This window comes from Pteropus alecto, unplaced genomic scaffold (assembly GCF_000325575.1).
Source record: "Pteropus alecto unplaced genomic scaffold, ASM32557v1 scaffold260, whole genome shotgun sequence".
NCBI classification, from domain to species: Eukaryota; Metazoa; Chordata; class Mammalia; order Chiroptera; family Pteropodidae; genus Pteropus; species Pteropus alecto.
In genome coordinates this window covers 220461-246172 of record NW_006429595.1, presented here as the reverse complement: position 1 = coordinate 246172, position 25712 = coordinate 220461, and the positions used below count along the sequence as shown (strand labels likewise).

Genomic DNA, 25712 nt, shown 5'->3' with positions numbered 1-25712 from the left:
TTCATCTCCAGTGGGGGCCTTCCATCTGTTCCTCTCCATATCACTAGGAAGGCAGACAGAAGAGGCCCAGAGAGGGGAAGTGACCTGCCTGAGATCACACAATGAATAGGTCCTTAGGGGAGGCTGAGGAAGAGGGGGAGTGATCACACAATGAATAGGTCCTTAGGGGAGGCTGAGGAAGAGGGGGAGTGCCCCAGCAGAAGGCCAGATGGGAACACGGGCCTACAGGGAAGAGTTGGCCCTGCAGCACCTCTGTGTGGGGTCAGGGCCACCGCCCACCAGCTCTGCAGATTAGGAAACAGGTCACACAGCCAGGCTGAGCAAGGGCCAGCCAAGGGCTCTTTGGGCCAGCAATACTGCCCTTTAAGTGAGAGAACTCAGCCTTAGCACCCTGCTCAGCACATAGTCGACACTCAGAAAATGTGATCATGATGGCAGCAAAGTCACTACAAAAATCTGTGAAATTTAGCACTGCTGTCTAATGCTTTTGATATGAATTGTATGCACCATTATCATTGGGAATGATTGTTAAAGAGAATTATTTAGAGGGCTGGGAACATAGCCTAGAATTTTACATCATCGGCATCTTTTTTTAAACCCTGGAAAGGGAGCCCTCTTGACTCTCCCACACCCTGTCCAACCTCTCAGTACAATGAATGAGGAGAGGAGAGACCCCCACAGCCACAAGTCCTGCACAAGATCTGCTTTAGTGTCCTCTTCTGCAAGAGGGCTCCTTGCTCGGAGCTGTGCACTCCACCCAGAATGAGAGGAATAGTGGGAGATGATGGGTTCAAGGGTCTCTGTGCAGCCTGGGAAAGAGGGAGACCCTGTGATGGAGGGAAGAGTCTGGTGAGGGGATAGTGCCCTTTAGAAAAGCTTTAAGGGCCAAAGCGTGGCCTGGCCTGCTGCCCTGCCCACCTCAACACTCCCCGGCCTACGCTCAGCCCCTCACTCCAGCCATCTCCTCAAAGACGGCATCTCGCCTTGTTCCCACCTCAGGGTCTTTGCACAGCAGCTTCCTTCTCTGCTCTGGCACAGCTCCTCTTCATGGGGCCTTGAGGAGCTGCCCTCCTGGCCATTGGCTGAGGGAAGGTCTCTCTGGGGGTCTGTCTCATAAGCCCAAAGGCTCTGGAGCTGGCCTGACTGCACATGAACCCCAGCTCCATCAGCTGTGAAACTCTGGGCCTCAGTCTCTCCATCCATAAGATAGAAACAGTCCTAGGCCTTTCCTCAGAATGTGCTAATATGTGCCTGGTGTTAACACAGGTCTTGACACACCAGGCACTTAAATCTTTCAGGACGAAGTTGATCTGATTGTTACCAAATCTTTGCCAGCACTCAGCAACCGCTAGTAACTTTATTTGTCTTCCTTGTAAACTCCCACCTCTCCCGCCCCTGTCTGGCATGGTCAACACCATGCATTGAATGAGCTCCTGGGCAGCCTTGAGAGGACTGCTCGTTCTCAGCCCTCCCCTGCCCCCTGCTGGTCACTCTCAGTATTGCCCCAGGGGCCCAACAGGACCCTTTTCTGCAGCTTCAGGGACTGGCTCTGTCCAGATAGTGGGGACCTGCGCAAAACAGACAAGGCTGCCCACAGTGCTGAGCTCCCCACTCACACAGACACATGGGAACGTGCTGACGGGCGCAGGGCAAGGGACAGAGAAAGCTCCTGGGGAGGAGGTCCTTGTACTCAGCCTACCCAAAGCAGGCTGCTCCTCCAGAGAAGCACCACACTTGCTCACTAGCCTGCAGAGACGCCCCAGGGCCTGCCACGTCCTTCCCACCCCACACGTGTGGACGCCCTCAGTCCGCACTGAGTTGGGCCCAGCCTCACGGCTGGCCACCTGACCACTCTAAGTCCTGACTGCCTGCCTTGGGGTCTTTGCTCACATTGCCAAAGACACTTCCAACTCTCATAGGTGGCTACTGGGACCTCTCAGACCCTCCTGCTTAGGTTTTGAGAAGACACCATGCATCCCACCAACCAAGGGAGCAGGAGATGGTGGGGGTCCCAGAGCTGGCAAGGCCTGGGCTCCGCATGAGATGCCGGGCAGCGGGCCCTCTGCTGAGCTTGGTGTTCTCAGCAACTGGGCTAGTTGTTGGCTTCAATGATGGCTCTGGAAAGTTGTCAAGGGCCCACTGCACAGTAGGCGCTCAGAAAATGACTTGAATCCAACTGAACTTTAGAAAGCTGAGTTAAGGGCCATTTGTTTATTAATGTCATGTTCAGTGCCCAGGATGCCGGCCACATGTGTGTCTTCATCAAATGGAGCCTGTGCACCTCCGAGGCTTAACATGCAAATCTGCATGTTTTCTCTGCTGGCCAGGTGGCTCTCCCAGCAATGGGAACTCCAGGACTCCAGCCAACCAGGGGCATCCTGCCACCTCAAGATAGTGGCGCTCCACTCTCACACCATCTACCTGCCACCAGGGGGCTTCAAAATGATGGTGGATGAGGGATCCCAGAGCATTCCAGTCTCCTCCCCACTGGGGGTCATCGGCCTTGTGAGCCAGGCTGGAGGGTAGGGCTTGCGGAAGAGGGGGGGGTCTTGATTCTGAGTCCTTGAGGCTTCCCGCCCCAAGGCTGTCAGCGTACCACGAACCAGCCATGTTGGGGGCACAGCTCCAGGTTTGGTCCTCAGGCCTCAAGAGTGCCCTGAGCACATAGTAGGTCCAAGGCGCCTTCGAGAGGGCCCCAGAGATTGGGCCTATCTTGGCAGCTCATTGAAGCTGGTGGTGAAGGCCCAGATGAAGGAATGGCTTGGACTGAACACCCACAGGGGGTCTCGGTGGATGAGCTCATCAGGACCTCTGAGCTTGTCTCCTAGCCTGCCCTGCGAGGGGGACCAGCTGGGCCTCGGTTTATTCACCTGTCACGTGAGAGGCTGGGCCCGTGGACTGTGTTGGGAGCTCACTTAGCCCTTCCCCTCCCAGTTCACTGTCACAGAGCTTTCAGCCCCACACTGAGAGAAGCCCTGGGTCCCTTGCTGCCCCTGCCATAGGCACATCCAGAGACATGTGTCCTAGGTCTTTGTAGACATACCCATACAGCTCGCACACAGGGCCATGGTGAGGACCCAAGGCATGGCAGGGCCACACAACACCAGCATTGTGTGGGTGAGGACCAGGATGGGGCCTGGAACCCAGGAGACTCTGGGTGACCTCTGGGAGCCCTTGCCTGGGCTCCAGACCCCCAGCTCCTTGACAGTCCTCTGGAGGTCCAGTACCAACAGTCATGCTGGGGTAAGGGACCCAAGAAGGACCCAACAGCTCAGTTTCCAGGACCGGGGCTCAAGAACTGGTCTGCCTGGGCATGGTGGGGGGCCCAGGGCCAGTCACGGTTCCCTAGTGTCTGTGAAGTGAGGCTGTCGGGAGTCACAGGCAGAATCTGGCTGGATCTAAGCAGGGACAGGAAGGCTGCCCAAGCAGGGTGAGTGCCTAGGCTGGGAAGGTAAAGGGGCCATACCTCTTGTGGGGTCCAGCGGAATGGACTCAGGCCGTGGGTGCTTGGGGAGAATGTCCCGTCCCAGGATTCAGTGATGCCTGAGTTGCCCGGCAGCAGAACAGCCCCCGTGTGGACCCCAGTGCTCCTTTGCGGTGGCCCCTTCAGCCAGCTGGTCTTTCTTTGGCCCCCCAATCCTTGATCCCACACTGTGGGTCTGTGCCAGGGGTGGGGGTGGGGGTGGGGATTCTGCTTTTGTTCATTTGCTCTAACGTCGGATTTAAACAGAAATCCTGTACACGTTCCTGAGTGCCTCTGGGTGTTGGCCCTACGCTCACTGGAATCCGCTAAACTGCCCACCTGCAAACCATAAGACGGTTCTAAGGGCTTCTGAGGATGCTCGGGGCTGGGGCTGGGGCTGGTGGAGCTGAGATCTCAAAGGCTGCCTTCCCTGATGGTCTCTTTTGCCCATTCTTGCAGGCAATGGAGTATATGACAATGTATGTGCCCCGTGGGCCATCTGAGAGCTCTCTGAGGGGGAACACCAGTAAGCCAGGGGGCCTGGCCTGACTGCCCGCGCTCACACCTAGCCCTTGGGGTGCACAAGACCTGACCTCCAGACCAAAGTGACAGCCCATACTGCGCTCACTGCCAGGATGAACGACGGTGAATGAGGCAGAAATGACACAGACATGGTTCTGTACAAAACCTGAAATATTTTTACTCTTTTAAAACTTTGATCTAAGTTGCCTTAGACCTCATGGACTCGATACAAGAGTAATATGAATTGGGAAATAAAACACTTTAATAGCCACGATAAACTTTGTTAGAAATGTACATGTTGCCAAAATAATAATAATAAAATTAAAAAAAGAGAGAGAGAGAGAACAGTTTGATGGCCGGGTTAGATTATATAAATGTTCAACAATGACGGGCAAGGAAACCTTCAAAATGCTGGGTTGGAATAGTCGGGGCCCGTGAGCGTTGCCTTGCTCAGCCTCCAGGCCCGGGGGTCGCATCCCCCCAACAGGCTGAGCTGGGGGCAAGACCTGCACGAAGCCGCCTCTCCTCGGGGACAGAACACCCAGGGATGGGCATATAAACAAAGCTCATAAGAAATGTACAAATATAAAAAGCTACAAACATTAATAAATTACAGCATCACAAAACACAGAACACTTCACAAGGTGCTAGTAAAATAACTGTACCCCCACCCCCTTCATCAACAAGAAGGAAAGAAAGAGCTGGTATTCAAGTTGAAGATTCATCTTCAAACGTGTCTGAAATAGATCTTTTGTGTACTGTTTGCTTCTGTAAAGACAGATATAAGGCTGCACAGACATCACTTGTTTTTCAGGCAATACCTTAGTCCCTAAAAAAAACAAAAAAACAAAAAACAAACAAAAAAAAACCATAACGAAAAAAAAAAAGAAGGAAAAGAAAAAGCATTCGAAACCCAACTGTTCATCATACTGGGCAAAAAACTTGTATAAATGTTAATGAAGGACTCTATAGAAAGAAATTCCTAAAGATACTTTTACTCTTATAAAAAAGAAGTTATTTAAAAAGCTATTTACATGCTACATTCTATGAAAAATATGCTTCAGGAAATACATCTAAAATTAAAATACAGGATTGCCTGAGAAACAAATCCAGCCCTCCGTGTCGATGGGTGGACATGTGATCCAGGAGCCACCCAATGCGCTCGACACCAAGTGCCAACAGGTGACAAGACAGAAGTGCCTGGCCCCCCGAATCCTTGGGCCTCCCGGCTGCCATCTGCCCCACCAGTTCCGGGGCAGGGTGCCTTGGCTGAGAAGTGCTTCTCGGAGTGTGGCCAGTAGGGCTGGACAGGGTCCACCCACAAGGCTTAACCTGGGACCCCTGTGCCCCACATCATGGCTGGGGATCCCATGGCAGCTCCCCGACCCACTAACACACTGACCCTGCTGCTGGCTCCAGTCACCCCTAGAAATGCCCTGGGCATTCGGGGTGTGACATCCGCCATCCGGCCCGCTACCCGCCGGCCAGAGGGCCTGGAGGTCCCTCTCCTGGCCAGGCCAAACACTCCCTGGACGTGTCTGAGAATCACTCAGGAAAGGATGAGGGGCACATAAACACCCCGCTTTCTCCTCGTCTTCCTCTCTAGTGTTCTTTGCCTTTTTTTAAGCCTCTGGAGGCTACCAGCCTGTGGCTGGCTCAGACTCTTGGCTGGCCTGGTGAGTGGCTGGCTCACTCCTCCTTCTTTGAAGGACTTGTGCTCCCAGCAGAGCTGCAGAAGCCCTGCAATCACACCCACGTTCGGGGCTCCCTAGAGGCTGTCCTGAAACTGGAATGGTCCTCAAACAGGGCCGTGTTTCGGGAACTGGTCACTCTAAGCAACTTGAGAAAGGACGTCTGTCAGTATTGGCTAGCTCCGCCTGCTGAAGCAACAGACGCTCGCTCATGTCGGGAGAATAGTGGCCGGGAGGAGGCCAGGCCCTCCCCGGGGCGAGGCAGTGCGGCCACCCTCCTGGGGGCTGATGTGGTAGCGGGGCTCCGGGGGTCCTGAGCGGAGCAGAAGAATCCTGGCTTTCCAAACTTTAAAGGAGCAGTTTTCCATTCCGATGAATTTTCAAAATTTTCCCAAGCCTCTGCTTGGCGGTGGCCATGCCCTTTTTTGTACGTTTTCCTGGGGGTGGAGGAGGAGACACAAAAAGGCAGATGAGTGAGAGGGTAAGAGGCACAGCTTGTGGGGTGGGGAGTCTACAAACCTTTCTGACTTCCCCATCCTGTCTGTAAAATGGGCCTGTGAAGCCCAAGCCTGGGGGTTCTGCATCCCTCTGAAACCATTTAACAAAGCACCCAGCTCGAAGATTACACTGACAAGGGGACAGCGATGGAGGGGTGGGGCCAAGTGCACGAGGTGGGGACAGGCCTGGACAACAGCATTACTATGAAGTAAGGTCCCCCTGTCCCACCTCCTGGCAGCAGGGCCACCTAGAGTCACGCTCCCCATGTCCATGGCTGGCTGAGTCTTACAGCAAAAGTACAGGCAGATTGGGAGCCAGGGGCTGCCAGTGGAGATGTCAGACAGCATGCCAACCCCAATTCACACAGCAGAGCCTGGGGAAGTCACCCTGGGGCCCTCCCAGAGAACCCTCGGCAAACCACTGACCACGCCAACTCTGAGCCAGGCCCCAAAGCTGAGGAGTCCCTGAAGGTCTGAGGACCTAGACCTAACTCCGAGGTAATTAGACCCCCTGATGTGTGACCCTGGCTCTCAACTTTGAAAGAGGCTATTTCTTTCACATCCTGAGTGCGTGGGTGCAGACTCAAGTGGCTGTGGTAGGTTAAGGGAGACCTGTGGTCATCTATGAGGACAGCCTATAAGTCTAGGCTGTTCAGGGCCAGCAGGTACGGTACCTTTGGCAGCAGTGTTGTTGGGGGATGATGCAGAGGGCCGCCTCTGTGTGAGGAAGACCCCAGGGGCCATGGGCTGTGAGGTGCGACCTGCCTGGGCCCCAGCAAAGGTGCCAGCCACAGTGTACTCGTGGTCAGCCAGGCTGCTGCTGTGTGCCTCGGGCGGGGGCTCAGGCGAGCTGCCCTCCTGTGAGGCCTGGCTGCTGGCCGTGCTGGTGGAGGCCGTGCTGGTGGAGGCCGGGGTGGTGGAGGCCGGGGTGGTGGAGGCCGGGGTGGTGGAGGTCGAGGTGGTGCTGGCAGAGGTGGTGCTGGCAGAGGCGGTGCTGGCAGAGGCAAAGGTGGAGGATGTGTTGGGAGCCAGCTTCCTCTTGGAGTTCTTTTTCTTCTTGCTTTTCTGCTCCTCCTTTGAACAAAACATGTGGGCGAGTTAGCCAGAAGGGCCAGTTGGGCCTCAGTAATTGGTCACGTAGCTGCCAGAGTAGGGAGCAGCCTGTGTGACTTTAGATCCAGGGGAATCTGGTCCCTGCATACCAGGCCTCTCTGTCCAAGCTGAGCAGCCCGCATTTGGGAGCAGAACGGGCTGGGTCTGTGCCTGAGCCGCTCAGAGCAATGCTGGGGCCCGAGGAGGGCCCACCATGCTTCTTTCCATGTGGTGGGCCATCCTGGACACAGGGATGAGTAGGATGTGGCACCAGCGCTCCCTCCCCCAACCTCCATCACCCAATTTTGAGCAATAATGAAACTCTTGGTTCTAAAATATTCCCTTTGGTCCTGTTAAATTCCTCAGGTGCCCAGATCGGGGTTGGGCCTGGTCCAGGTGGCACCTGAGGGTCTGGGATCCTGGCTTTGGAGGGGGCTGGGACTGGGAGGAGCTGAAGTGGCAAAAGAGATGGATAGAACAGAGCTCATAGAGATGGGACACCCACTTCCATCTCCGTGAGGACAATAGGAAAACACTGGATCACTGGGCACCACAGAGGGCCCTCCAGAGGAGCCATCGGCCAGGGCTTCACCTACACCAGGGACAACCGGCCTCAGCAACAAGACGCCTGTCAATGCCAGGGACCTAGGCCATCAGTTTCCCCCACTTCCCCACCCACACTCTTAAGAGATTTGAGGGCCTGGAGAAACAAGGGTCAGAGATACGCAAATGTTCCTAGCCGGTGAGAGCCTCCAGTCTGGGTGGTCTTTTCACCGAGTTTGGGGTTCCCCTCCTTACCTGCTGTGATAGCTTGGCTGCGGCGGCTGCCAGCCCAGTCTCGATGGAGGCCACTCTGGTCCCCTCACGAACAGGCCTGTCTTGCCTCGGCACCGATGGGCCGACCCTCGCTTTGGAAAAGAAGGTCACCTTTCCTCAGTCAGCCACTCACCACTGTGTGTACCCCTGGGCTCCCCCAGACAGGCCCTAGTCTGTCCCTGAGTCCTGGGGACAACATTGCAACTCAGGGAGGGTCAGTGAGAGGCCCAACAGGGTAGAGGATCCCACCCAGTAAGACAGGAGCGGGCAGGCGGGGGTCACGTGGAAAGGAGATAAGGTCTCCACCCTATTGGCTGCCATGACAAGGGCCAGGTGAAAAGGTAGCCCTCCTCGGGCTGCTCATGAGAAGAAACTAGGAAGAGGGCTGGCCCACCGTGGGGGCACCACACTAGCCCACTGGCAGGAGCGCTTGGGCTCCAGGTCCCAGGAGGGAAGCACATAGGCGACATCTCGTCTGAGCCCGCACAGAGCCACAGAACCAAAGAGCCCATGGTTGCCTGTTAGGTGCAGACAGAGCCCTCCGTCCCAGCACTACCTGTTGGGCTGTAGGGAGCATCGTCCGAGGCTTTCCTTTTTTTGGACCGGGACTTGAAAACTGGGCTGTCTTCATCAGACTCCAGGGAGGGGTATACTAGAGAAGCAAAGAGAGAAAGGGCTGAGCCTCCAGAGTGGCCACAGTGGGTGGGCGCTGCAGGCAGTTGGCAGACCTGGTAATTGGCGTCCCCACGGCCATCCTCAGGTCGCAGAGCACTGGGCACAGGGTGCCCTAAAACTCATCCAGCCCAGGCCCCCTTGAGGTTCAGAGAGGGGCAGCAATTGGCCAGGCAAGAGGCCCTGCCCAGCCCCTGGGGGTACCTGACCAGCCTTGCCCACCCCAGCCTGGCTACAGCGCCCACTGGAGGCCCAGTTCTTCTCAGAACAAATCACATTCTGCTGCTGTCAGAAAACGTAAAAAGTCCATGGAGCCCAGAGGCTCTGAAAGCCCCCAGACCTGCCTCAGGGAGGCTCTAGAGGAAGGAGCCTCATGTAGCAGTTCCAAGTGACCTTTAACCTCCAGGGCATGTGGCATCTGAACCCCCAGGACCCACCCTGCTCTGCAAGAGAGCCCAGAAAACAGAGGTCACTCCACTGTCCATCAGGACAAGGCAGGCACCACAGCAAGGCACGAATGTGTCCACTAAGATGGGGCAGGGCCAGCCTCACAGCCGAGATGCTGTCTGGGGACAGGGGCATGAACATGTGCCCCTGGTACCATTAGGACTGTGCTGAAGGCATGCCCTGCAGCATGGGGGCCAGCGCATCCTGTCCCTGGGGAACGGTGGGCCTGTGTCGGCACACCGTGTCCCATGGGGACTGAGACGTCCCTGGGTAGCTCCTTGCTTGTGAGTTCCGTCCCAGGAGGCTGATAGCAGCTCCTCCAGGGCCTGGAGCCCAGAGCCCAGGCCATGGAGGAGCCATGCTAGGGAGTGAGGGGCTGTGCCCCCAGAAGGAGGCCATGCCCATGGCTCAGCCCTCAACTCACTGCCCACTTCAGACACTGGCCACAGAGCCACTCTGGGCCTGTTTCTCCCTCTATACAGAGACAGAGAGGGTGGATGCAGCCTTGACGCAGCCTCAATGCTTCTGCAAGTATGAAATGGTGCAGCTGCATGGAGGACAGTTGAGCGAGTTCTCAGGTAAAATAAGCTGCAAACTTCGGCCCAGTAATGCCCCTCCCACAAATGCACCTGGGGACACTGCAGAGAAAGGCCACACAAACTCCCTGCACACCAACATTCATAGCAGCACTGTTCACAATCACCAAAAGGTGGAAGGCCCCCCCAAGTTTCTATGGGTGGATGAAGGGATAAACAGTGTACTGTGTCCACACAATGGAACATTATTCAGCCACAAAATGAAGTGCTGACCACACTACACGTGAGCGACCCCTGAAGAGCATGCTAATGAAAGAAGCCAGACATGAAGAACCAAGCATTGTTGGATACTGTGAACACAATATATCCAGGATATCTAGGAGACAGAGTAAACCAGCGGCTATGAGGGGCCAGGGACGGGGTTGGAGGGCAGTGGGATGGGCGGTAGGGAAGAGTTTTCTCTAGGGTTGGTGACATTTTCTCAAATTGGCTGTGGTGATGGTGGCGCACTTCTAAATATATTAAACACCACTGAGCCATGTACTTTTAAAGGATGACTTTTATGGTCTGTGAATTATCTCTCAAAAAAGGGCCAGCTCCATTGTCAGAGAATGCTCTCCCCGGGGTGGTGCTCACCATAGTCTGAGTCCTTGAAGCAGGCGTCCAGGTGATCCTGCTCCTCCTCATAATCAGCCAGGTCCACGCTGTTCTTGGCCGCCCTCTTCAGCAGCCGCTTGCCTGAGCTCTTGCTGCCAGCCCCATTCTTCCGGGCACTGTGGGCCGCCAGCGAGCTGCCCTTGGCCTGGCCGGCTCCCCATGTGCTCTGCAGGCAGGAGTCGGAGGCCTGCAGGTTGGCCATGGATAGCATTCCCTGAATGGCTTCCTGTGTGCTGGGGGAGGCTGGGGGCTGGCTGGAGGCACAGAGAGACACGCACTCAGACCTGGCCCACAGCCCATGGTCCATGGCCCACAGCCCGGATATCTTCTTATCCAGCGGTCAGCAGAGGATGTGGGAAGGAGGATGGTGGTGGTTGATGACTTACCCATGGAAATGGCCAGCCACCCCCTTCGCCTACCCTCTGCCCTGACCCACTCCCACTCCGAAGGGGGGGCTGGAGGCCTCAGGACAGAGAGCGGCCTGGAGAGAGGACACAGGGAGGGGAAGTGGAGGGTGGTGAAGGGAGGGAGGTTGTTGGCAGACCAAGGCCCTAGGCTGTCCTCCACTCCAGCTGGCTCTGTGTGCCCCATGACCCACCCCATGCTGCTCTCCCACAGTGGACCCCTGCCCTCAGCCCCAGCCTTGGGTGCTTTCTTCCACACACCTTTGAGGGCACCCTTCCATCCAGCGCCCTGAGATGGGGGTACCACAGCCCTCTTCCTCCCATGGCCCATGCTCTACTCGCGTGTTCTATGACAATGCAATCACCTGCCAATGCATCTATACCCAAATCTATACTTGATCGTATATACATATCTAATCTACCTCCAGACTGACACCTCTAACTGTATCTACACCTGGACCTACACCCACACCTGCATCTATACCCCCACTTATATCTGCATCTACAGCCCCACCTTCACCTGCATCTACACCCATATCTATAACTGCATCTATACCCCTCCTGCACCTTCATCTGCACCTGAACCTACACCTGCATCTACACTTATACCTACACCTACACCTGCTCCGCACCTATACCGGTATCTCACCTGACGGCTACAGCTACACTTCAGCTCTGTCCAAGCTCAGTCCCTCTTAGCCCCCCAGATGCCCAGGCTGAAAGGAGGAGACTTTCTGAATGTCGCCCTGCCCTCACTGACCCCAGCGCCCTGCTGCCCTCCAGCACTTTCCCGGTCGTGTCCCCTGCCTCACACCTGAGCCCCTGCTGCCTCCCCAGACAGCTCTGATTCCCCTTCCTCCAGAAGGACCTCCTCTGGCTTCTGAAACACCCAGGGCAGCTGGCATCACTGCCCAACACTCCATCATGTGCTGGTCTGACTCTGGAAAGGGTGGGTGGGTGGCACCTTCCCACAGAGCCAGGTCCCAAGAGCTCGGGACAGTGGGGCCTCTTCAGGCCGAGTCCTGGGCTCCTCCAGCAGCTTCCTTCTCCTCCTCATCGCTGCAGACCCTCCCACGAGGTCTTGCATGGTCTCCTCATTGAGTGGGACTTCTCTGCTCTGTGCCCGCCTCCCCTACCCCACAGCCTGGATCTGCCCCAGTCCACACCTTTTATAGCCAGGACCTCCAATCTGTCTGTACACAAGAATCCCTGGGCAGCTGATAAATGAGATTCTGGACTGGCTGGGACTCTGGATGCTAATGCAGCTAGGACAGAGGGCTCTGTCCTGCTCACCGCCCACATTCCCACAAGGCATGGTGCCCAGCCAGGCAGCTCTCAGGGGTCTTGGCCCAGTGGGGCATCTCCTTCAGAATCATGTCTAGCCATCTCCAATGGGGACAGGATGGCTGTCTCAGCCTCGGAGGCCCGGCTACACCGCGCTCATTGCTTGTGGGGGAGGACTCTCCCTGTGCTCCCTGGGGCCCTGAGAGGCAGGGCCAGAACCTTGGCATAGAATTAGGGGAATTAGCCCTCCTCTTGTCACAGACTCAGGAGGCCCAGGAGGAGGCAGCAGTGCTTCCGCCCTGTGTGCCTGACAATACAAGGCCCCTCTTGCCCACCCCATGTGCTCCTCGCAGGGGACATCCTGCTCGAAGGGCTGCCAAGACCCTGACATAGCACTAGAAAGTGCTGATCCACACAGCCCCACTGGGGTTCTGTACCATCCTTTCTCACGCTGCCCCCTCCCCACCCCCACTCCCACTTCCAAGAAGCACATTTTGAAGCGTGTTTAGTAAGACCCTTAAAATGAGAAGGGGTCAAGAGTAATCACTCAGAAACAAGAGGTTGTCAAGACTAAAGCCGGAGGGGGAAGGTAGATGGAGCTGCCACAGGGGCACAGACACAGCGGGCAGTCCCTGTAGTCCAGGGGCCACCAAGGCAAGTATGTACAGAAGCCCTCCTGTTTGAGGCACTGCTGGGCTCTGGTCCGAGCTGGTGAGGGAGGCAATGGGCAGTGCCTCTCTGAGCAGCTCTCCTCCAATACCACTTCCCCTGCCCTGCCCAAGATGCATCGGACCACAGTGTTTTGAGGTTTCACTGGAACTGAATAGGATTGTATTCCTAAGCCATAAACAATGAAAAAATCAAGTACAGTCAAACTACCCTGGTTTCTCAGGAACCCCCAGCCAGCCCCTCTGCCCGCCCCAGTGCCCTCTGCCCCAGCAATGGCCTTGCAGCATCACGACCTGCCCTGTCCACCCAGCATGGGCAAAGGGCTGCCCGGACCCCTCTGGGGGCGTGCAGTGCTTGGCAGTATCATTCCTGTACCATTGTCACTGACACTGTGAGCAGGAACAGTCCCCCGACCCAGCATGGGAGCTAGCAAGCCCACAACTGGCTCTCCTCGCTCTGCACCAGGCTCTCAGTGGGTGGGGGGTGATGCAGCCCTGCACTAAAGGTCTGGGCCCCATACTGAGCCTCGCGCCACACAGACAGCACGCCTGCTGCAAGGATGGGAGGGTGGGAGCCAGGACGCCCACCTCGAGGGTCCCTGGAAGCCAGCCGCTCACCCTCCTGTGCCAGCTGGACCTCAAGGTCCCAGCCCAGCTCAACTGCAACCCAAGAGGGGGGCTGTGGAGCCCAGGGCCACAACCCAGAGCCGCCGTCTGTCCACACCAGGCAAGGATCAAGGAACAACTTCTAACCAGTGCACATGGAAAATAATACCTTAATCCTCCAATTACCATACCAAAATCCTCTCTGTTCCCTCTAGCAGTAAACACTTAAGCAAACTATCCACAAGAAATTAACATATTTTCCTCCATTTTCTTCAGCTGTTTTTTTTTCCAAATAGCAAAATCTTAAAACAGAGCAAATGGACCATCAAAAACTGACCTATGCTTCAAGTGGGAGACTCAGGAGAGGAACTGCCTGTGGCGGGCTGAGCAGGAGGCCCTGCAGGCATGTGTGCAATATGCAGGCGTGTGAGCAGTCAGCAGTGCATCCACAGATTAGCCACCCTCCTGGCGGTGGGCCTGCCCAGGTTAGTCAGGAGCCCAAGCTGCAGCGCCAGTGTTCCCAGCTCCATGCAAGCCCAGGGCACCGGCCTGTCTGTCCTCATCCCAGGGGCCTCTCCCTGGACCACGTGGGCACCCAGGGGTTTAGGGCACCTCTCCAGGGTCTGAGTGACAACCAGCCTCCGAGGCATCACTAGCCACAGTTCTCTCCAGAAAAAGGGGCATGGAGCTGACACCAGGCACTGGTGCCCTCTGAGAAAGGGGTTCATAATGAGGCTTCTCCTCCTGGCAAAGGCCCGGGGCATCTCTGCAGTGAGGGGCTTAGGTTTCACACCCACAGAAACCATTTAAAGCTGAGCAGGGAATCTGCAACCGCTCCCATGACAAGATATAACACTTCACAAAAAATAGTACCTTGTGAAAGAAAATACGGCCATTTGATTAGCAAGAGCCCTCTTCAGTCAAGCCCTAATCCACCTCCCAAGCCCCTCTGCCTGTCTAAGATGGGCCTGATGTGCGGCCTCCATGTGCCCACGTGGCCCTGGGACCTTGACTCTGGAAACATGGACTCTAAGGCAGAGGGAGACATGTGGAGGACAAGTCTGGGGGACAGAGTAGGCTCTAAGCAGAGCAGTGCCATTAAGTGTGGCACCAAGATGGGGCTTCATGGGCCCCATATTCCTCAGGCCAAGTCACTCCTGCTTGGATGTCACCACCCAGCATGGTCAACCTTCCTGACCCCCCACGCTCAGGTTCTGTTATCAGGCAGATAGAGATTCTTCTGGTCCTCGGCTGCCTCCTAGTCAGTTGCCTAAGCAATCTAAGTCTCAGTTTCCCATCTCTGCAGTGGGAATCCACTGCTGTCTCAAAGGTTAGGAGGGGAGCCACCCTCCATGATGGCTAAGGTCCCCGAGCAGAGATGCTACAGAGGGTATAGGCCCAGACTCCTCCGTTCTCTGTTGTACTTATAGAAATTCCACATGAAAATAAAAATTTTGGCTGAAATGCTTATAAACAAACTTTAACTAGGATCGAGAATTTAACTGGGATCATTGAGAAATGAGCCCAGCCCTTCATCCAATGCAAAGCCCAGATTAATACATTTCTCTTGAATCAGAGGATTCAAGGGGCTGGTCAGGCCTAGGCAGGAAGGGCTACCTGGTCTGAGCTGAGCAGACACAGGTCTTGGACCACCTGCCCACCTGCTTGGAATCTCAGGGCCTCCAGGACAGAACAGTATTCACACCCACCTGAATGGGCTCCTGACCCAGCTGAACAGACTGCATATCTGATCTCAAGAACAGTCTGCCCCTCACTGGTATGATGATCTGGGAACTTGGCCAATCCAACTCCTCCTCAGGGTGTGGGCTGCCACATCCCTCAGCTCTGAAGCCACTGTCTCCTGTGCCTTGGGGTGAGGTCTCTGCTGAGAAGACAGCCTTGGGGTCCCAGAGAGGCTCATGCTGGGCTCACGTCATGGAAATTTTCTCACATTATTTTTACAGCATTCAGGAAGCAAGGAGACTAGTGGCTGAAGCAGCCCTGACAGCTGGCAGGTGCCCTGCTCAGCCCTGCTCCCCACGGGGACCCCCAGGTATGGTGGCTCCCTGACTCCGCCTACTATAGCCCCCACCACCAACTGCTTCTCAGCTTTTCCCTCTGTCTAGGCATCCAGAACTGGGGGGTGGGGAGGGCCGGAGCCTCTGTCCTTGGAGCTCCGTGCCCTTGACCAGGACTTCCACGGACATGCAGGACCCGCACAGCCAGCAAACACCCACCTCCTTGGCTGTCTGGTGCCACCTCTGCCAGGCAGGGGTCCTGCTCTGGTTGCTCAGTCTCTGGGATGTGGGCCCTTGAAGCCCCCCACATGCAAACTGCCATGGACAACAGAGCCCCATCTCGAAACCCTGTGTGTCCCACGTGGAAGCACGCATGTCCCCTGGCCACCCCTGGGCCTGGGCCTACCTGTTGGGGTTGTAGTCAAGTGCGCCCACCTCCTCACTGGCCTGCAGGAGGTCCAAGATGCCTGCGGCTGAGCCCCCACTGTCCTTCTTCACTTTGGCGTTTCGGGTAGGCTTGGTATCCGTGTCGATTCGCAGGGAACCCTCATCCGAGGAGTCATCGCTCGGCTGTGGGGACAGGGAGCCAGTCATAACAGGGCTGGGGAGAGGGACAGGGCTACTGTTTCTCTTGACAAGAAAAAGAAGTTTTTAAAAGTTTTAAAGAGCATGCCCTATAATGAGCACATGGGGCTGCCAGTCAGACACGGCCTGGCATGGGTGCTGGAGCTATCTGCTGGGATCATGGAGCCCTGCCCTCAAAAAACTGGTGCCATCACTCCACTCCCAGCACTGCTTCTCCAGAGGAGACCTGGTCCCCAGGACTTTATGTGAGAGCCCCACTATTGAACACTGGTGTGGTTGGATGGGGAGCAGGCAAGAGGGCAAACCCACACCTGAGGGACCCCAGTTAACAGCCCCTGGCAGGTGGCTCTCAGGAGATACCCTGGGGCTCCCCAGGCAGCGTGTGACCCCACAGAGACCCAACCTCCCTAGAGACAGCCACCATATCCTGGACTGGATGAAGCCTCACAGGTCATCTAGCTTAATCCCCCAGCAGGCCCAGCCCTGTTTCCGCCTGCACTCCATCTTCAGTATCAAAGATGTGCATCATCTTCATGGCAGGCCTGGCTGGGCTCCGGAGGCCCCACCACTCACAGAGACCTGCGGACCATCCACGCCCCACACCTGCTTTGGTCCCTTCCACGAGGGGCTCTGGGGCTCACATGCCCACCTCTGGAGCTCAAATTGGCTTCCCCACAAAAACCCCGAGACCACCCCCCACTTTGCACCCCAAGCAGAAAGCTCAGTCAGAGGCGTCCCACCAAGTGGTGTATAGGCCAGAGCCTCAGAATCCCAGAAAGCACTCACCTTATAGAGCGCCGAGTCCAGCTTTGGCTTCGTAATGGGCGTGGGCAGTGGCTCCTTCTTGTCCAGTAAGACTGAGAGCAGAGCAAAAGAGTTGGCAGCAGCTTTGGGAGAGTGAGCCCTAGCTGGCCACGCCTGACACCCATCTGCTCCCAGATGGCCCTATAGGACTGGGCCTGCCCCTCCCCATACCCCCCCAACTCACAGGACAGGTCCCTCTTCGGGGCATTTTTCTTCCTCCTGATGGGAAACTCATCGATCTTGAGCTCCCCATCATCCGACACGTACTCATACTCGTCCCGCACAGGCTGAGGCTTGTCCTCTTTGAAGTTCTGCAAGGCCCCAAACACCCCGGGGCTTGGCTGAGGCTTGAGGGCCTTGGAGCTGGGGCAGAAGTGGGCTGGTCAGCAGGGGTCCATGTGACCTGGCCAGCATCCACAACACCCCACCACAGGCCTCAGAGGATCAGTAGCCAGGCTAGATGCTTCTCAAACCCACAGCTTCCTCCCAGATGCCAAGATCCAGTGTACAGCCCATGGGGTGGGGGCCTATCCCTCCTCCCTAATGTCCAGCCTCTCCTCAGGCTGTTTCGGGGTGGGCCCCTCACTGCACACCCCAGCCACTGGACCAGCAAGGCCTTCCCTCAGCCTGCCCCAAAAGCTCTGGCTGTGGCCTCCCTATCAGTTTGGGGCCTGGGCATGTATTCAGCAGTAGGGACAGCAGGCTGGGCCAGAGCTGTCTGCAATTCCCAAGGGTACGGCTCTAATTCTCAACCTTGGAAACACAGAGGCCAGCCAGAGGTGAGCCTCTTGGGTGTAGGACCACACACACACGCGCGCACACACATACATACAGACACACACACACCCATGTAGATACACGCAGGTGTGATATGGTTAGAGTCATGTCCACCTTTCTCTCCTTCATTTCTAAACTCTAAAGCACAGTCAGTCTTAGAGTTAACTCCATTTAAAAGCTCCCTGGGACCCCAGGAAAAATCAAGGATGTGCTTGGAGCCACGAAGTCAGGGTAACAGGGCCCTGCAGACCAGACCCCATCCACTTGCTCACTGAGCAGCCTCAGTACATTTCTATGAGCTCTTGGGAACAAGGGGCCTGCCCTCGCAACCTCTGCCTGGTCACTAGACACTGGCCCATCCCAATTCCCCATCACCTGAAGTGGCTTTCTCCTCCCATGTCAAAGATGAGAAAACTAAGACCCACTATAGAAGAATGGTCTCATTCCCACTGGGATGTGTCTGCTTCCCAGATTTGTAGCATCCAAGCCACGAGTTTGGACGCAGCAAGCAACTGCATGTGAGATCATGGCCCATGAGAGACTTCCCAGTGGGCGTGAGGCAGTGGCCTGCACATCTCACACTGGGTTGGGCCGCCATGCTGGCCAATGGATGCAGACATGTTCCACAGACTGGAATTGAAACACACCTGCTCACATACATATGCCCTCCCAGGCTGCGTACCCCTATGTCTCAGATCAGTTCCATCTCCTCTGGGAAGCCTCCTGACTCCCTTGGGCACATAAGGACCCAGCAGCACCACAGGCTCCATGGTTCCCATAATTTTAGGTGTATTAGAGAGTACTGGGTTCACAATGACCCCTCCCCCCAGCCTCTGGGCTCCAAGGCCAGTACCCTGACCCCTGCTACATCCCCTGTGCTAGCCCTGGACAGCTACTCAGCTAACATCTGCCCCATCACACACTCTCACTCCCTGCCAGCACACATTGCTGGCCCCTTCCCACCCTCACAAGCTGTTGGCTTAGGAGGCAGGGAAGGGGTCTGCCCAGTGTGGCCCTCACGAGGGGTGTGCCCAGTGATGTCAGCCAGCTCGAGAGGCGGGCTTTACCTGGGGAGCCCTCGTGTGTGTTTGTGATGTGTGTACATGGGGGTGTGTGTGTGAGTTGTGTATGAGTGATATGTGTGTATATGTGTAATGTGGGGATATGTGCAGGGTATATGCGTGTGCATGTGTAATGTATGGGGGTGGGTGGGTAGGCAGGGGGTGTGTGTGACATGTGGTGCAAGTGGGACCAACCCCACCTGTCACGAGCATCACATACCCCAGAAGTTTCTTGTTGGAGAAGGAAAATGAGAATTTGGTATCCTTGTTCCCTGACGGAGGAGGTTTCTCCAACTTCTGCTCTTCCTCCATCTTCAGTAGGGAGTCGGGTTTGCTGTTCTGAAAAGCAAACCCGGGACCGTCCTTGAGCCCCACACAGGAGGCTAGTGGGCAGGGACAGTGGGACCAGCCAGCCTCCTCCCTCTGAACATGACACACAGGGACCCATGGGCCTGCAGGACCTGCCCTGGGACACTGCCCAGCTCCAGGGAGTGTGAGCTCAAACCAGGGCTGGGCAAAAGAGGACAATGCTGTCTATCAACTCAGAGGGCAACATGCTCAATCTCTTAGGCCAGTAACAACCCCATGGGAGGTGGCCTCTCTGAAGCCACATGTGTGCCTAAACCTTCACAGCACCACTTACTGGGAACAGATAAACACACACCTGCACACGCCCTGCAAGCATGTACATACACACACACAGATGTGCACCTCTGCTCACAATACCAAGCCCATACACACCCACACACTGCCTCTCTCACAAAATGCAACCCTCCCTGAAAGTAGATACATTCACCTGCATACACATGCAAACACAAAGGTGCACACACACATGCACATTCCCATACACATACATCTCACCTTGTACTTCCACTTGGCCTCCGACTTGCTTTTAGTTTGCTCTCGAATCTCTAGCTTCTCCACATCATTTTGTGTGCTGATTACTTCCTTGTTAGGCACATTAAGGACGTTCTTTGTGGCCTAGAAAACAGCAGCCATGGGAGGGCAGCAGGGCTACCTCGGGGTATAGGACAAAATGAGAGCCTCTCCTTCCTGCTGGCCCATATGCAGCAGCTCATCTATCAATCTACTACCCATCCACCACCCACCCATTCATCCACCATCCATCTACCATCTACCCATCTACCCATCCATCGATCCACCAAGCCATTGATCTACCCATCCACTATCCATCCACCCACCTATCCCTCCATCTATCCACCCATGCACCACTCACCCACACATACATCCACCCGTCCATCCGCCATCCATCAACACAACCACCTACACACCCATGCACCTACCCACCTATCCATCCACCCATCCATCCACCCATCCATCCACCCACTCACCCATATACCCATTCAACCCATCCATCCACCAGTAACCATCCACTCACTTTCCTTCAAGCCTCTCTCCCTCCCTCCTTCCTTCCATACATCTGTTCATTCATTTATTCATCTATCCTCTCTGCTTTGAGAAAGGAAAAACCAATGTGCTCCACTGCAACCCTGCAATTCTGGCCCTGATGGTTGCTGACCTCCTAGAAGTTAACAGCCTCCCATTAGCAGCAAATCACTCAATGGGGCCTGGTCTCAGGAACTCATGGTCCCTGAAGCCCATACCTAAGACCCTCTGATCATACTGGTGGGTCCTCCTCAGGGCCAGGCCCACCTCTCTCACTGATCACAACCCTCTGACAACGTGGACCCACTGCTGGCCCTTCTGTTGCCTCCCTACTGTCCTCCACTGGGTGCCTCACTTGCCTTCAGATCTCAGAGAATTCCTGGGCTCCAGGGAAGACTCATCCAGCTCATCCCCCAGGTGACCCTCTGTGGTGCCATCCTGTCCCAGTACAGACACTGCTATCTTCATCATGCGAGGGTCTCCCCTCAGCTGCCCACCATGCCAAATTTGCGGCAGAACCCAAGTGCCCTGGGTCTCCAGCACAAAGACATGGCAGCCCCAGCTCTATCCCACAGGCCCAATCCCCAGAGGTGTTGGTAGGCCTGCTGACCGCAAGTGGAGAGGGTGAGGCCACCAACCTTGCCCTTCTTGAGTGGCTCAATCTTGGTCAGTGCCTCCTTGGTGTGGGCCTCCAGTAGGTCCAGGTTAGGGATGGTGGGTGAGGCCGACCCCCTACACTTCTTCCCTTTCTTCTTGCTCCCATCCTTAAGCTTCAGCGATTTGGGAGGCTTCGGGGGCTTGGGGGGCTTTGGGGGCTTGGGGACTTTGGACGGCTTGGGCATCTTCATGGTTTTAGGAGTCTTTTTTTTGGACACTTTCTCCAGGAAGGACCGAGGAGGGCTGGCCTCAATAGGGGATGGGGGCTCCTCCTTCTCTCGGTCTCCAAAACAGACCTCATTTGAGGAGATGGCTGCAGTCACTTCAGGTCTGGCAGCCTTGGAGGCATTCTAGGCAAAGAAAGAGAGAGGTGATCAACTGCCTTCTGGGGAGGGGGAGTAGGGGGTGGTCACAGCACCAGGCTGTCAGAGACACTCAAACAGAAAAGGAGTATCCATCTATACCATCTTGTGACATGCTCACATCTATCCTATATAACCTATGTGACACACTCACATCCAACAATGCTATCCATGTGACATGGGCATATCTATCCTACACCATCCATATGACACATTCACATTTATCTATACCACCCATGTGACATGCACAAATCAAACCACATCATCCATGTGACATGCTCGCATGTGTCTACACCTTCTATATGATACACTCACACTCATCTACACCATCCATGTGACATAGGCACATCTGTTTACAGCATTGTATGACATGCTCACACCTGTCTATATCACCCATGTGACATGGGCACATCCATCTACACCATCAGCCACTTGACCCCTCTACCTCCTTGGTGGGGGCTACCAAAGGGGCTGGAATCATCCTCCCCAACCCCTATAGAGAGGTGAAGAGGCGCCCCCATCCCACCTTTCATTCCCTAAGCTCCCACCAGGAGACTGTGGCCCACCACAGAGTCCTAGGAGTCCGAGCCCACATCATGCAGGTGATCCACATGGCCATCCCTGGCAGGCAGCTGTCGGAAGGACCAGAGAACATAGACAGGGTCAGTGGACCCCCAAGGTTGGCCCTACCTCGCTGAGCCGGATCTCTTTGGCCAGGTCTTTGATGAGCTGCGAGGGTTTGAAGTGCTCTGGGAGCTCGTCTTCATGCTCTGCTAAAGCCTGCAGGACAGCCATGCACAGGGTCAGAGGGTCAGCTACCAAGACTGGGCATAGATACCCACCCTCAGTGTCAAGCCCACCTCTGCTTCACTTCCCACCCACAGGGACTGCAAGCAAGGTCAGTCTCTGTGGTTCCTGACTAATCCTCTCTGTCCCTGAAGGCCCTGCCCTGCCTACTGACCCAGGACCCATCGCCACCCAGACAGATAAGGAGCAGGGGCTACCACAGGCATAGACGGGCTGTGTGGGGTCTTGGAGAAGTTAGCCCACTCCAGTTAGATACTGCCCAGACAAGAAGGCTCTTCCGTGAGCCTACTCTGTAGGTGGAGAAATTGAGTCCTAGAGATGATGAGATACCCAAGGCTGCAGAGTGAATGTGGGCTGTCCCTTTTTCCTGAGCACAAAGCTCCTCCTGGCCACCTGGCTGAGGTGAGATGGAGGGACGCCCTGCACTGCTCACTCCAAGCCTTGAGGCCAGAGGAGATGTAGCCACAAGACAGCCCTGGGGAGGTACTGGCTGACCCACCCACTCAGCCTGCCCATGAGAGAGGGAAGAAGCACACAGGTGTCCCCCTCCTGGACCCCACCCCCAAGGCCTCCTGCAGGCCTAGCAAGGCCTGCTCGGATAGTGCTGGCTCCCCTGACTGAGAAAGAACTCCCAGTCAGGGGACACTACCCTAGAGAGTCCCCTCTATTTATATCAACAACCTAGGCAACATGCCAGGGGAAGTCTAAAGCCACTTCTCTGAGGCCTCCATTGGAAAAACTGCTACTGCATGGATGAAGGAGCAAGGGTATATGGGTGGCACAGGACAGTACTACTATGGGAGACAGTACTACTATGGGGGACATGGAGGCACAGGGCAGTACAACTGTAGGTGGCTGTGGGGGGTCATGGGGTAAAGGCCTGCCTTCGTCACAGGGCAAAGCCAGGATGAGCTGATGCCTGGGCCAGGAGGGGCTGACAGGGCATCACTGTTCTCCTGTCCAGAGCCCAACACCTGGTTATTTGGCTAGCGGCTGCTCAGAGGCCTCGTGCTCCCTGCCCTCAGTGTGGTCTCCACCACCAGCTTTCCTTCCCACTGAATCTCCAGACCACCCGGCCCCGACTCTTTAGGGTAGGCTTCTGGATGGAGGGCTCTCTCCTGTTTCTGACCCCATCCCCACCCCAGGTGTCTGATTTGGGCTGGGGATGGCTTCCCACCTGCCACCCTCCCCTCACCCTGGGTCACGCCTAGCACAATTCCCTACCTGCTTTTTCGTCCATGATCTGAAAGCACCATTGAGAATTTTAGCTCCTTGGACTAAATGAGGGGGCAGCTGCTTCCCAGATTTGTGAGAACCTGGGGGGAGATGAAGGAGTTTGCTCAGGTGGGCACCTGCCACCCGCAGGCGATTTCATGCCCAGGGTGAGTGGGGGATGGGGATGAGGGACAGCTCAGGGCTAGACCTTCCAGAGGCCTCAGACCACTGCCACCTGCCCAACTGCCAACGGTTCCTCTTGGAACCTAGGGGATGCCTATCCAGGATGTCCTTCAGGGCAGAAGTGGCCCTCCCACCATCCACCTTCCAGGCCCCTCACACAGGTGGCCTGCCTACGTCTTCTGCCTGCTCCCAAGCCCACCTCAGGAAAGGGCCACAGTTGTGCTTCAAACCAAGCATCCCCAGGTGCTTTCTGATTCTTACCCTCACTTCGTCTCCTGCACAGCTGAGGGACACTGGGGGGTGAGTCCAATTTTTTTTGGCCCCCCTCAAAGATGCCCTTGGGGGCCACGGCCAGACCCACAGAAAAAAGAGCATTCCTGTGCCTCCTGCTGGAGAGCTCTGATATTGCCAGGTAACAAAGTGACGATCTGCTTGGCCAGAGGCAGCTCCCTGGATCCTCCTGGCTCCAGGTGGCTATGCTGTCACCTTTCACAGAGGAGGGCCTGAAGCGGAGTGGCAGGGCCGTCCCAGCATGGCCCCACTGGCCAGCACTTGCCCTGGATTCAGTTTCCTGTGTGGCTCTGCCTACACTGTCCCCACCTTGCTTTTCACCAAGCCCCCAAGGCAGGGCACTCCCTCTTCCAACTCCAAATTTGGAGCCTGATAGATGAGTTTCATTGAAACCTGGGCAGCCTAGATTAAGGACCATTTTCAGCTTTCTCATCTCAAATTAAAACCAAAGTCCAGAGGGTATCGATAGATGGACTCTACTCTGTTCTTACAGATGCAAAATGGCATCTTCCAGAAAGGCACCGCTGAGAAAAGAAGGCATCGAAACAAAACTCCTCTGGTTCCCTTACCCAGCTGTGGAAAGTCTACGGACCAGAGTGGGGTGTCAGTGCTGATCCCCAAAGTGTGGCCAGCAGGGCCTGGGACTAAGAGTCTTGTGTCCATGGAGGTCAGGGACCTGATGGAGCCCACCTCTCCCGTGTACCCTCCATGGGACTCTGACATGCACACTCAGCCCCGTATGGTGGGAACACCTACAGGGTCCCTCAGCTGGTGGCCCAGAACCAGACAGATGCCCAGGCCTCTGGATGTCCCCGACTAAGCCCTGTCAGTATCCACATGAGGTCACGAGCACCAAGCAGAATGCAAACCAGGCCTGAGAACCCTTGCCCAGTGCTTTTTCTGAAACATCAGACGGCCCTGCAGACAAAAGTCCAGTTGAGCCCTGCACAGCACAGACAGGGAAACTGAGGCCTGGGAGCTGAGGGGACTTGCTCAGCCTCCTGAAGACAGTGCTTGGCCTGCCTTAGGGTCTGATGTGTGAAGGCAGAACTGTTCTCCCTTCCAGTGTCCCTGAGCTCCACCTGCAAACAAACACCCCAGAGCCACAGGCCAAGACACCAGGGACGTACCTTTGAAGGCTTCCAGCAGGTGCTTCCCCATGTACCAGCAGGCGGTTTCAAAGTTGGGAAACTGAGTCAGGCTGCCCAATTTCAACCTTCTTTCTACTTCATATGCTCTGGAAGCCATAGCAAAGCACTGTTCAGTGCAGGTGACACTAAAGGAGGGTGAACCCATGCCATGGCCATGACAAAGCCACACCGAGGCCACGCCTGCTCAGGCCTCCATGCTAGGTCCTGTGTGGTGAGTTGGCCCAGGGAACTACACTGGGATGAGCACACTGTATGAGGGTGAGTCCCCTGGGTCAGTGCCCAGACAAAGGCAGCTCAGCCTTTCAATTTACCTCAAACCCACCACAGGCCATAGAGACTAGGCAGCTCAAGGGCCACCTCCTCCTTCCTCCCACGCACATGGAGGCTCAGCCACTCAGGGGAGCTGTCATCACACTGATGGTGGGGACCCTGCCTGGTGGAGCCCAGGGGCAGGTGTGGCCCTACCTCATCTGCATCTCCACGCTCAGGCTGTGGAGGAAGTGTCCCGCGAAGGCCAGGCAGTCCACGGGCGTGAGTGTGGCGTAAATCCAGCCTAGTGAGACAGACGTGGCTAGCCCTTCCCAGCGCTCTCATGCTGGGTTCTTGGTAACTTCCTGGCCTGACTTTGGCCAGCATGGGCTCAGTGCAAACCCTCAAAGGCGCTCTGGCCTAGCCTCATTCCTGGCCTGACTTTGGCCAGCATGGGCTCAGTGCCCTTGTCCACCTGGAAACCCTCAAAGGCGCTCTGGCCTAGCCTCGTGTAATGAAGTAGGTGGGTCCTCCAGGAAGGAGACCATGTCTGAGCTGGCTAAGTCTGTTCAATCCAACTCCACACAGTACAGACGGGAAACTCAGGCTGGGGAGCTGAGGGAACTTGCTCAGACCCACTCCGGGTTGGGCCACCCAGCATCCTCGAGCTCCACGTGCAGGGGTGAAGGGAGATAAGGCAGGGCTGCCACACCTCCTGAGAGAATTGGGTTAATCCCGACATCATCCGCAGAGATGAAGCCTGGGCCAGACTTGGGTAGACAACTGATTG

At 55.9% G+C, this 25712-nt stretch overlaps 1 protein-coding gene across 2 annotated transcripts in view; it reads right to left on the bottom strand.

Moving 5' to 3' along the window:
- Positions 1 to 4138: 4138 nt before the first annotated feature.
- The window catches only part of PHF2 (PHD finger protein 2), an 88132-nt gene continuing 66558 nt past the window's right edge, over positions 4139 to 25712 (bottom strand). The window contains exons 8-22 of one of the 2 annotated variants that reach the window (XM_025043025.1): positions 25139 to 25226; positions 24653 to 24759; positions 23058 to 23149; positions 21717 to 21806; positions 20646 to 21014; positions 19462 to 19581; positions 18821 to 18939; positions 16947 to 17125; positions 16745 to 16815; positions 15780 to 15943; positions 10373 to 10647; positions 8638 to 8733; positions 8064 to 8173; positions 6848 to 7247; positions 4139 to 6113 (exon numbers count right to left, since the gene is read on the bottom strand). In XM_025043025.1, the coding sequence (XP_024898793.1) occupies positions 6025 to 6113; positions 6848 to 7247; positions 8064 to 8173; positions 8638 to 8733; positions 10373 to 10647; positions 15780 to 15943; positions 16745 to 16815; positions 16947 to 17125; positions 18821 to 18939; positions 19462 to 19581; positions 20646 to 21014; positions 21717 to 21806; positions 23058 to 23149; positions 24653 to 24759; positions 25139 to 25226 (2369 nt within the window). In that variant the 3' untranslated portion in view covers positions 4139 to 6024. The remainder of the gene's footprint in view (positions 6114 to 6847; positions 7248 to 8063; positions 8174 to 8637; positions 8734 to 10372; positions 10648 to 15779; positions 15944 to 16744; positions 16816 to 16946; positions 17126 to 18820; positions 18940 to 19461; positions 19582 to 20645; positions 21015 to 21716; positions 21807 to 23057; positions 23150 to 24652; positions 24760 to 25138; positions 25227 to 25712) is intronic. The other variant, XM_025043061.1, reaches the window with a different exon arrangement.